General features: G+C 41.2%; 1 protein-coding gene across 3 annotated transcripts in view; it reads right to left on the bottom strand.

Moving 5' to 3' along the window:
* The window catches only part of cfap57 (cilia and flagella associated protein 57), a 70,516-nt gene extending 58,662 nt beyond the window's left edge, over positions 1 to 11,854 (bottom strand). For 2 of the 3 annotated variants that reach the window (XM_061938103.2, XM_061938111.2), the window contains exons 1-3: positions 11,605 to 11,854; positions 6,979 to 7,292; positions 6,645 to 6,895 (exon numbers count right to left, since the gene is read on the bottom strand). In XM_061938103.2, coding sequence (XP_061794087.2) covers positions 6,645 to 6,895; positions 6,979 to 7,292; positions 11,605 to 11,758 — 719 coding nt within the window. In that variant the 5' untranslated portion in view covers positions 11,759 to 11,854. Of the gene's footprint in view, positions 1 to 6,644; positions 6,896 to 6,978; positions 7,293 to 11,441 lie in introns of all 3 variants that reach the window. The other variant, XM_072912841.1, reaches the window with a different exon arrangement.
* Between the last annotated feature and the right edge of the window lie 914 nt (positions 11,855 to 12,768).

The following is a 12,768-nucleotide window of genomic DNA, read 5'->3' as shown; positions in this document are numbered from 1 at the left end:
ACGGGAGGGGGGAGGTGTTTGTTATGCGGGATTAATTTGTGGCATATTAAATATAAGCCTGGTTGTGTTGTGGCTATCAGAGTATATATATGTCTTGTGTTTATTTACTGTTTTAGTCATTCCCAGCTAAATATCAGGTCCCACCCGCCTCTCACAGCATCTTCCCTATCTGAATCGCTCCCACTGCCCTCTAGTCCTTCACTCTCACTTTCCTCATCCACGAATCTTTCATCCTCGCTCAAATTAATGGGGAAATCGTCGCTTTCTCGGTCCGAATCGCTCTCGCTGCTGGTGGCCATGATTGTAAACAATGTGCAGATGTGAGGAGCTCCACAACCTGTGACGTCACGCTACTCATCTGCTACTTCCGGTAGAGGCAAGGCTTTTTTATCAGCGACCAAAAGTTGCGAACTTTATCGTCGATGTTCTCTACTAAATCCTTTCAGCAAAAATATGGCAATATTGCGAAATTATCAAGTATGACACATAGAATGGACCTGCTATCCCCGTTTGAATAAGAAAATCGCATTTCAGTAGGCCTTTAATTGTTTTCTTATTACTTGTTCTGGATTATGTGACCATTAATTAGATTTGAAATATTTTACTCATGTTAACACATAAAACTAAACAAAAATTCCAGCCTAGTTTGGATTGATCAGAGAGGTGATAATATGAATATTCTGCTTGTAGTTTGTATTACTAGGGAGTTTTGTCACTCTCGTGAAGCTAAACGAGGTAGAGATGTAGCAATATTAAAATGTTTATTATGACCAAAATTATCACTGTAATTATTGTCATAACTACTATCTAGCAACGACCGGCGGTATGGGGCCCGAGCTGCCAGCTAGCGATTAGCAGCACTGTCACTACACCAGTGGTTCTCAAACTTTTTTTGTCATCCCCCACTTTGGACAAGGGGGAGTTTTCAAGCCCCACCTGCCCCCATCGCCCCAACAGAACGCTAATGCCAAGGTTAACATTTTCAAATTTATTGAACATCAAGTAACATCAAGTTGTATACATTCAAACTCAATAACATAAAATAACATCAAGTTCAATAATGAATAAAATAACTGTGCAGCTGTGGTATAACTTGCCCATCCATCCATCCATTTTCTACCGCTTATTCCCTTTGGTGTTTAGTGTTGCCAATCAACCTATCCCCAGGTGCATGTCTTTGTAGGTGGGAGGAAGCCGGAGTACCCGGAGGGAACCCATGCAGTCACGGGGAGGACATGCAAACTCCACACAGAAAGATCCCGAGCCCGGGATTGAACCCAAGACTACTCAGGACCTTCGTATTGTGAGGCAGATGCACTAACCCCTCTTCCACCGTGCTGCCTGGTATAACTTGCATCAAGTTCAATAATAAATAAAATAACTTGCATCAAGTTCAATAATAAATAAAACAAAAGTGTTATAACTTGCATCAAGATCAATAATAAATCAAAAAGTGTTATAACTTGCATCAAGTTCAATAATAAATCAAATAAAAGTGTTATAACTTGCATCAAGTTCAATAATATATCAAATAAAAGTGTTATAACTTGCATCAAGTTCAATAATAAATCAAATAACTTGCATCAAGTTCAAAATAAATCAAATAAAAGTGCCACTTTGCAATCTTTGCAAAAAAAAGGAGGAGCTATGCATTTGGCAAGACAGGGCAAGTGACAGCACTTTGCCCCGGGAGAGCCACCTTGCTTCATTGTGAAACACATACTTGCCAACCCTCCCGGATTTTCCGGGAGACTCCCGAAATTCAGCGCTTCTCCCGAAAACCTCCCGGGACAAATTTTCTCCCGAAAATCTCCCGAAATTCAGGCGTACCTGAGTGACGTGTCGACAGCATGTTTTCACGTCCGCTTTCCCACAATATAAACAGTGTGCCTGCCCAATCACGTTATAACTGTAGAATGATCGAGGGCGAGTTCTTGGTTTCTTACGTGGGTTTATTGTTAGGCAGTTTCATTAACGTCCTCCCAGCACGGCAACAACACACAACAACAGCAGTCACGTTTTCGTCTACCGTAAAGCAGTTCGTCTGCCGTAAACAGCAATGTTGTGACACTCTTAAACAGGACAATACTGCCATCTAATGTACATGCATATGTGACATTAACATCTAGGGCTTTTAGAGAGTGCAGTGCACAACTTCGCACACAACAAGGAGACGAAGCAGAATGCATCATCAGAGAGGGTGTTCCGCATGGTTAGAAAAATAGTGACAGAGAATAGAACAAGGATGGACAATTCAACCCTTAACTCAACAATGAGTAGATGAGTGTTACGTGTGTGTATATGTGTAAATAAATGAACACTGAAATTCAAGTATTTCTTTTATATATATATATATATATATATATATATATATATATATAGCTAGAATTCACTGAAAGTCAAGTATTCTATTCTATTTTTGCTTGTAAAAACAAGCTGCAGGCTCTAATAAAGAGGCTTGCGCCAAATGCGCATTGGACACACCGTGTCATTCACCGGGAAGCACTCGCGTCAAGGCAGCTCAGCCCCGAACTCAATGAGGTTTTAACAGATGTGAGCGCGGTATACACACACGTAACACTCATCTACTCATTGTTGAGTTAAGGGTTGAATTGTCCATCCTTGTTCTATTCTCTGTCACTATTTTTCTAACCATGCGGAACACCCTCTCTGATGATGCATTCTGCTTCGTCTCCTTGTTGTGTGCGCAGTTGTGCACTGCACTCTCTAAAAGCCCTAGATGTTAATGTCACATATGCATGTACATTAGATGGCAGTATTGTCCTGTTTAAGAGTGTCACAACATTGCTGTTTACGGCAGACGAACTGCTTTACGGTAGACAAAAACGTGACTGCTGTTGTGTGTTGTTGCCGTGCTGGGAGGACGTTAATGAAACTGCCTAACAATAAACCCACGTAAGAAACCAAGAACTCGCCCTCGATCATTCTACAGTTATAACGTGATTGGGCAGGCACACTGTTTATATTGTGGGAAAGCGGACGTGAAAACATGCTGTCGACACGTCACTCAGGTACGCCTGAATTTCGGGAGATTTTCGGGAGAAAATTTGTCCCGGGAGGTTTTCGGGAGAAGCGCTGAATTTCGGGAGTCTCCCGGAAAATCCGGGAGGGTTGGCAAGTATGTGTTTCACAATGAAGCAAGGTGGCTCTCCCGGGGCAAAGTGCTGTCACTTGCCCTGTCTTGCCAAATACATAGCTCCTCCTTTTTTTTGCAAAGATTGCAAAGTGGCACTTTTATTTTATTTATTTTGAACTTGATGCAAGTTATTTGATTTATTATTGAACTTGATGCAAGTTATAACACTTTTATTTGATATATTATTGAACTTGATGCAAGTTATAACACTTTTATTTGATTTATTATTGAACTTGATGCAAGTTATAACACTTTTATTTGATATATTATTGAACTTGATGCAAGTTATAACACTTTTATTTGATTTATTATTGAACTTGATGCAAGTTATAACACTTTTTTTGATTTATTATTGATCTTGATGCAAGTTATAACACTTTTGTTTTATTTATTATTGAACTTGATGCAAGTTATTTTATTTATTATTGAACTTGATGCAAGTTATACCAGGCAGCACGGTGGAAGAGGGGTTAGTGCATCTGCCTCACAATACGAAGGTCCTGAGTAGTCTTGGGTTCAATCCCGGGCTCGGGATCTTTCTGTGTGGAGTTTGCATGTCCTCCCCGTGACTGCGTGGGTTCCCTCCGGGTACTCCGGCTTCCTCCCACCTACAAAGACATGCACCTGGGGATAGGTTGATTGGCAACACTAAACACCAAAGGGAATAAGCGGTAGAAAATGGATGGATGGATGGGCAAGTTATACCACAGCTGCACAGTTATTTTATTCATTATTGAACTTGATGTTATTTTATGTTATTGAGTTTGAATGTATACAACTTGATGTTACTTGATGTTCAATAAATTTGAAAATGTTAACCTTGGCATTAGCGTTCTGTTGGGGCGATGGGGGCAGGTGGGGCTTGAAAACTCCCCCTTGTCCAAAGTGGGGGATGACAAAAAAAGTTTGAGAACCACTGCTGTATAGTATTTCTCCAGCAATGGTCATGTGGTGACATAAATTATGGTATTTTGAGAGGTAATAATTGAAGTCGGACATCACTGAAGGCCTAGGTGGGAAACGCACACCCCGCCGCTGCATGACGGCGATACTTGCCGTGTTCCCAAGATGCAAAAAAGTCGAGGAGGCAATGTGCAGGTAAAAAACTGTTTAAAGGGGAACATTATCACAATTTCAGAAGGGTTAAAACCATCAAAAATCAGTTCCCAGTGGCTTATTATATTTTTCGAAGTTTTTTTCAAAATGTTATCCATCACGCAATATCCCTAAAGAAAGCTTCAAAGTGCCTGATTTTAACCATCGTTATAAACACCCATCCATTTGCCTGTGACGTCACATAGTGAAGCCAACACAAACAAACATGGCGGAAAGAACAGCAAGCTATAGCGACATTAGCTCGGATTCAGACTCGGATTTCAGCGGCTTAAGCGATTCAACAGATTACGCATGTATTGAAACGGATGGTTGTAGTGTGGAGGCAGGTAGCGAAAACGAAATTGAAGAAGAAACTGAAGCTATTGAGCCATATTGGTTTGAACCGTATGCAAGCGAAACCGACGAAAACGACACGACAGCCAGTGACACGAGAGAAAGCAGGACGAATTCGGCGATCGCCTTCTAACCAACGATTGGTATGTGTTTGTTTGGCATTAAAGGAAACTAACAACTATGAACTAGGTTTACAGCATATGAAATACATTTGGCAACAACATGCACTTTGAGAGTGCAGACAGCCCAATTTTCATCAATTAATATATTCTGTAGACATACCCTCATCCGCGCTCTTTTCCTGAAAGCTGATCTGTCCAGTTTTGGAGTTGACGTCAGCAGGCCAGGGAAGCTAGGGTCGATATTCTTCTCTTGATCATCTTCGGTGGCAAAAGGGACGGTGTGAGCCAAGACATCCAGGGGGTTTAGCTCGCTCTTCTGCGGGAACAAACTGCCGCCATTGCTTGCCGTGCTACCGAGGTCCTTTGTCCCTGAATTGCTCACACACTCCGGCAGATTCAATGGGGGTCTGGCGGCAGATTTCTTTGACTTTATCGTTGGAAATGCATCTGCTTTGAGTGTCGCAGGATATCCACACATTCTTGCCATCTCTGTCGTAGCATAGCTTTCGTCGGTAAAGTGTGCGGAACAAACGTCCAATTTCTTGCCACTTTCGCATCTTTGGGCTACTGGTGCAACTTGAATCCGTCCCTGTTCGTGTTGTTACACCCTCCGACAACACACAGACGAGGCCTGATGTCTCCAAGGTACGGAAAACAGTCGAAAAAACGGAAAATAACAGAGCTGATTTGACTCGGTGTTTGAGAAACTGGCGGATTGCTTCCCGATGTGACGTCACGTTGTTACGTCATCGCTCCGAGAGCGAATATTAGAAAGGCGTTTAATTCGCCAAAATTCACCCATTTAGAGTTCGGAAATCGGTTGAAAAAATATATGGTCTTTTTTCTGCAACATCAAGGTATATATTGACGCTTACATAGGTCTGGTGATAATTTTCCCCTTTAATGTAATTATAAAAACACACAAAAGACGAGTGCCACTTAGAAAGGCACCTAAGCATAGGGAAGGCTATGCAAAAATGAAACTGAAACGCTGCAAAACAACAAAACGGAATGCTGGAACGCAGCAATAACTCATGGCAGGAGGAGAGAGCATCCACATGAACAAAGTCCCGACAAAGAATGTTGGCTCAGACTCAATTTAAATGGGACAGGAACTGTTTGACATTTGTGCCTTGATACAAATTTTACAAACATTTTTAATCTGTGAATCTTTGGGTACCACGCAATTCGATTCAATTGGATTCTTGGGAGTAAAGATTCAATCCAGAATCCATTTTCGATTCAAAACTATTCTCAATTCAAAGTCAATACTTTTTAATAACATCGGGTGGCAGTTCTAGGATTAAATAAAAGCCTCTATAACAGCTGTGATAAATGTCTATATTACTTAAAAGAAAACTGATTTTGCTTAATAAAATTCTACCTAAACATTTAATAAAGTCAAATACAAATGGGGCAACAAGAGAATTATCCAACACTAAATATTTACAGCAGATATGGGCATCTACATCAACAATATGAGTTTCCTAAGTGGCTGGACAGGACATAAAATTGTTTTTTTTGTTTTTTTTCGATTTAGAATCATTACAAATAAGAATCGCGATTCATTTAAAAATTTTCCTGAGGGAACTCTCCTGAAGGAATCAATAAAGTACTATCTATCTATCTAATAAAAATTTTTTTCAAACCCCTAATATTTGCTGTTGGCTGCCACAAAGATCACACCACCAGGCTCATGTGCGCTCTAAACTTTGTCCACATATCTAAATCTCACAACACTCTATGTGGTCTGGAGTTCATCAATTCTCAGTAGTTACACTCGTTGAACGGTTAATGGAAGCAACAGAATATAATATTTTTCATACAGAACAGGTCATGCACTGCACATTTGCGCCTCCGTTCCCCCAAGCTGTAAATGGCAAATAGTGGAACAAGTGAATGGTTAAATGTCTGACCTGTCAGGCACTTCCAGTGCAGCCATGTCCATCTCCCAGTGCAGGTCTCCATTTTGAAAGACCAGCAGCCTACCAGTGCTGGTTGCGGTCATCACCTGATCCTCAGCGATCCAAGCGTGACACACAAAGTCCATGGACTCAACCTTTGGGGAGCTGGTCTGCCTAAGAGTTCCCTCTGAGTAGCACAAGACTTGAAACACTCCACTTCCAGTCACACAGACGTGGGTGTTGTTGTACGGGTTGAAGCTGACCTGAAATCAACAGAGATGAAGTAAGACACGAGTTAGGACATAATAGAGACGTGGGCTTCACGGGTCAAGTGAGAGGGACTCGCCTGGTTGACGGGGTTATTTGAGTTAGTCATCTTCTTTGTTGACGCAACGTTCTGCTTTTCCCAAAGCCACAAGACAAGCATCCATTCTGGTCCGCTCGTTTGGGCCAAAAGATACTTGGAATTAGGGGAGAAAGCCATGCACACAATCTCTTCACCAACAATGTCTTCTGAAGACAAAAGTTTTCTCTTTCTTCCTTTGTCATCTTGCAGGTCAAACACTGTAATGGCGGCCTGGTAGCCACGCTCTGAAACGGCCAAGAAACGTCTGTTGGGACTGAGGGCCATCGCACGAATGCCTTGGCTTTTCTCTGATGCTATTTCAAAACACACAAACAGCAAAAATTAATAGAAATTCATATCAAATGTACCTGATTCATTTCTATTGTTTATATTGGATCCAAGAAGGCAAATGATGCAAGACATAGAAAACATTTGTGATGTTTTTTTGTGAAATACTAATTCATTGTTGTGTTAAATAATAATAATATTTATAGCCCTTAGCATCAGTTTAAGAGTTGGGTTTTTTCCGCATTTCTTCAACACTGATTTCTTTTGGCGTTTTCGGGATTCTGACTTGTGACATGTGTCAGGGAGGAGAGTTCCAGAGAAAGGGGATGAATGAAAAATGCTGTTGCAGTAATCCAATCTGGAGGTGATGAATGCATGAATTAGTGTTTCAGCGGTGGAGAAAAAGAGGATGAGACGGGCAGTAGGTAGGCTGTTGGTTGGTCATGGACTTATTGTCCAAGTTAAGACCAACGTTGGAGGGGGAGGTTAGTTATATTTGACTGAATGAGTGAGGGATTTAAGACCAATGAGTAGGAGTTATGTTTTGCTGTGGTTAAGTTTGAGGACATTGTTGTTCATCCAGGCATTTGTATCAGTGAGTTGCTGGTGAGTTTGGTGTAGGTCAGTGGTTCTCAAACTTTTTTTGTCATCCCCCACTTTGGACAAGGGGGAGTTTTCAAGCCCCACCTGCCCCCATCGCCCCAACAGAATGCTAATGCCAAGCTTAACATTTTCAAATTTATTGAACATCAAGTAACATCAAGTTGTATACATTCAAACTCAATAACATAACATAACATCAAGTTCAATAATAAATAAAATAACTGTGCAGCTGTGGTATAACTTGCATCAAGTTATATCAGACAGGGCAAGTGACAGCACTTTGCCCCGGGAGAGCCACCTTGCTTCACTGTGAAACAGCACCGCTGTATGATCAGCTCCCATTTCCTCACACAGTGCAGAGAACAGTCGCGCTTTCAGTGGTCGTGTTTTGATCAAATTTACCGCGCTCACAACATCTGTTAAAACCTCATTGAGTTCGGGGCTGAGCTGCCTTGACGCAAGTGCTTCCCGGTGAATGACACAGTGTGTCCAATGCGCATTTGGCGCAACCCTCTTTATTAGAGCCTGCAGCCCGTTTCTTGACCCTGCCATGGTCTGTTTGCTGTGCGCCATCACAGCAAAAGCCCACACAGTTTTCACATTTAAAGGTCGTGTTCTTTGATGAAACTGTCCATTATCTTGAACAGCTCATCAGCAGTGGCTCTATTTTTTATGTATTTGCAAAACAGCAAATCCTCGCAGTGACTCGCCATTCACAAAGCGGACGTATGCGATGAACAGTATTGCTGTCAGTAGCTTCGTCCACTTGTAAAGCAAAACGACTTTCTTTTAATGTGTCGACGAGTTGTTCCTCAAGATCACTTGCAATGTCGCATATACGTCTCGCAACTGTGTCGTTTGACAGTGGGACAGCTTTTGATTTTGCTGCGCTTGTCTCGTCAAGCATGACTGACACCATGTCTATTGCAGCGGGGAGAATGAGCTGCTCAGCAATTGTGTGAGGTGTCATGTACTGTTTTGTCATGTCCGAGCCACCGTAGCATGTGTTCAGTGTGTGACGTCACGGGAGGGAGGGAGAGTTTGGACTCTCGAAGTTGTTAATAAACGGGAGCGATCCGAGGCATTGAGTTGAAACGTGTTGCCTGATTATTATTAAATTAAGACACCTAAATAAGCACATAGGTGAAACCGAGGACATAGCATGTTTTTTTGCATTGTGCAATTCTGTATGCAACTCTATATGAAGCCATTTGAGCGTTACTGTTTACTGATGTAGCTTTTACCAGGCGCTTCTCCTGTTGAAGGTACTCTGTCAGTTTTATTTGAAAGAAATCAAGTGGCTTATTGACGTGATTGGGGTGTGTGGTCTCGAGGTGTCTCTTTAATTTGTTGGGTCCCATGCTGTCTGCTGCTAGCGCTTTTAGACACAGAACACACAGGGGTCTCTCTGCCTCCACCACCGCTGCCGTGAGTCCAAGAGCATTAAGATACCCTTCATCATATTTTCTTTTCGGTTGGCTTTATGGTTGATAAGGCCCGTCAGATTTTTGTTTTTCTGCAGGCGCTGGCTCTGGCTCTGGCTCGACGACCTTTGAGGTGCCAGTCACAAATGTATCCATTTTGTGTAATTGTGGTTCACACATTAGCCTGCTACCCATCCGCGCGAAAGTTTGATCCGCTTAGCACCGCCCCCATTAGTTACTGTTGCTATGTCTGTCAAACTTTCGCTCCTACCGAGACATTTAAAGCCTACAGGAAAAATAAGTAATTTGCATTTATTTATATAGCGGATTCCACAGACAGAATCACAAAGTGATTTACAGTGTGTATAGAAAATGAAAGCATAGTAAAAAAAAAAAAAAATCTAAGAATATAATTTAAAAAAAAATAATGAAAGTGAAATGTCCTCCCGTTCCTCGCGCCCCACCTGTCATGTCTCTATTCCCCACCAGTGGGGCGCGCCCCACACTTTGAGAAACGCTGGTGTAGGTGATGGACAAGTTAAAATGTAGATCTGCATGTCATCAGCGTAGCATTGAGTTGGACTCCACCAGGACTGCCCTTTGTCACCGATTCATTTCATAAATCTTATGGACAGAATTTCTAGGCGCAGTACGTACGTTGAGAGGATCCGGTTTGGTGGCTACAGGATTACGCCTCTGCTTTTTGCAGATGATGTGGTCCAGATGGCTTCGTCTGGCCGGAATCTTCAGCTCTCACTGGATCGGTTCGCAGCCGAATGTGAAGCGACTGGGATGAGAATCAGCACCTCCAAGTCCGAGTCCATGGTTCTCGCCCGGAAAAGGGTGGAGTGCCATCTCCGGGTTGGGGAAGAGATCTTGCCCCAGTGGACGAGTTCAAGTACCTCGGAGTCTTGTTCACGAGTGAGGTAAGAGTGGGTCGTGAGATCTATAGGCGGATCGGTGCGGCGTCTTCAGTAATGCGGACGCTGTATCGATCCGTTGTGGTGAAGAAGGAGCTGAGCCGGAAGGCAAAGCTCTCAATTTACCAGTCAATCTACGTTCTCACCTATGGTCATGATTTTTGTTTTGGTTAATTACCGAAAGGACAAGATCCCAGGTAAAAGCAGCCGAAATGAGTTCCCTCCGTCGGGTGGCGGGACTCTCTCTTAGAGATAGGGTGACAAGCTCTGTCATCCAGGAGGAGCTCAGAGTAAAGCCGCTGCTCCTCCACATCGAGAGGAGCCAGATGAGGTACAGAGTAGCCGGATGAGGTGGTTAAAACATCTGGTCAGCATGCCACCCGTACATCTCCCTGGGGAGGTGTTTAGGGCACGTCCAACCGGTGGGAGACCGCGGGGAAGACCCAGGACACGCTGGGAAGACTATGTCTCCCGGCTGTCCTGGGAGGAGCTGGACAAAGTGGATGGGGGAGAGGGAAGTCTGGGCTTCTCTGCTTAGGCTGCTGCCCACGCGACCCGACCTCAGAGAAGCGGAAAAAATGGATGGATGGCTTTTATAGGCAGAATAGCGGGACTCCCTAGGCTCCATTGTAAGCGAACTTTTGATTGCATTTAATTAATATTTAGAATGCTTTTCTTTTTTTTTTTTTATAAATACATTCGTCGTCATGTCTTTCATATTCTAAATGATAGGAAACACATTAAAATAAAGTGCAGTTTAATTTTAAGATTACATTAACATTTTTATAAAAAAAAGTTTTAAAAAAGTTTTATTGTATTCATTCTTCCGCTCGATTGTAGCTGAGATAGGCTGCAGCGCCCCCCGCGACCCCGAAGGGAATAAGCGGTAGGAAATGGATGGATGGATTATCTGTTGTTGTTTTATACTCTTTCTTGCAATGTTGTCCAGCATTTTGGTTCAGCTATATCTAATGGAGTCCACAAATAAAGTTGGATTGATTCTATTAGTGTATCTTTGCCATGAACACAAATATGTCACCCCACTTTAATAGCAAACATGAGGCTAAAAGCCTGATAGTTGTAATTGACCAAATATATAGTAACAGTTGGACACGTGGTAAATAATGGATGGATGGGCTGATCAATTGTAATATTTGACACCCCAATTCAATTGCTCAATGGACATAAAATGAACTTTAATGGTAAAAAAATGAATGAACGAGTTTACCTGACACACCGCCATCTTGGGGAATACCTTGGGATAGTCACGTAACAGTCACATGACACCCTTTTAAATGTTTCTCATACGTCACTTGGAAATGTAATACATTTAAGACCAAATTGCACAGTTTAACACGTATAAAAGCGTTTTAAGTTTCACGAAAACTTACCGGATATGAATGTCTGACGTTGGTGTACAAAGTTGTGGCAAACACACGTTTTTCCACACGGAAAGATAATTGTTTGGTCATCATAAAAAAGCAAGTTGTTTGATGCATCTGTTTGTAATCCGAACAAGAAAGACTGCGCAAGGACATTCGCCATCTTTGTTGTTTGCAGAAAACCAAAGTAATACGAAATAGCAAGCGAGCTGTCACTATAGCTACAGTCAACAGTTTCCCGGGCAACGGAGATCTCGCTGCAAATCCCGCGAGATGTGTAAACATCTCGTTGCTCTTTTAGGGATTATTATGTTTTAGTCCAATTTATCAAACACACCCCGTAAGAGACAAGCGGTAGAAAATAGATATAATCAACACTTTTAAGAATACATTTTTAAAGCAAAAAAAGTAAATATGTATGGAAGGCCGTTTTTGCCACTTAAAATGTCATAATTATGAGATAAAGAGTATCAATTATGAGATAAAAAGTCATAATTATGAGATAATGTATATTTATGAAATTTTAAAAAATTATGAGGTAAGAGAGTCTAAATTTTGAGATAAATCGAAATTATGAGAAAAGACAATTATGACATAAAAACCGAAATTATTAAACAGAGCAATATGAGAAGAAAGTCACTATGAGACAAAAACAGGCACAAAACGAAATTATGATAAAACAAAAAAGCCATGAGTGATAATTTTGTGATGAAAGAAAAAAATATATGATGTAGTCATAATTATGACATAGAAAGTCGAATGTGAGATAAAACGTCATGATTATGAGATTACAAATCTAATAATGAGCAGATTAAAAATCATAACCAGGAGAAACAAAATTGCCATTATGAAATCAAAAAAATCGAAATGAGATAACAAAAATCGAGTTTTTGAGATACAAATGTGAAATTATTAGGTAAAAAGTCATAATACGAATTTCTGAATTTCACAAGTATGAGGTACAATGTAAATTATCACATAAAAGTCAAAATAATGATACACAAAGTCATAATTATCAGGTAAGAAAGCTATAATTATGAGAAGAAAAAACGAAATGACATTGTCATTATGACATATGAAAGTCATAAGGTAAACAGCTAAAATTATGAGAGAAATTCCTTATAAGACAAAATCGAAATTATGATACAAAATTGTTTAATTATTATTTAGTCT

The sequence above is a fragment of the Nerophis lumbriciformis genome, linkage group LG03, assembly GCF_033978685.3.
Source record: "Nerophis lumbriciformis linkage group LG03, RoL_Nlum_v2.1, whole genome shotgun sequence".
NCBI classification, from domain to species: domain Eukaryota; kingdom Metazoa; phylum Chordata; class Actinopteri; order Syngnathiformes; family Syngnathidae; genus Nerophis; species Nerophis lumbriciformis.
Note: the sequence above shows the minus strand (reverse complement) of the source record. Positions and strands in the feature narration are given on the sequence as shown.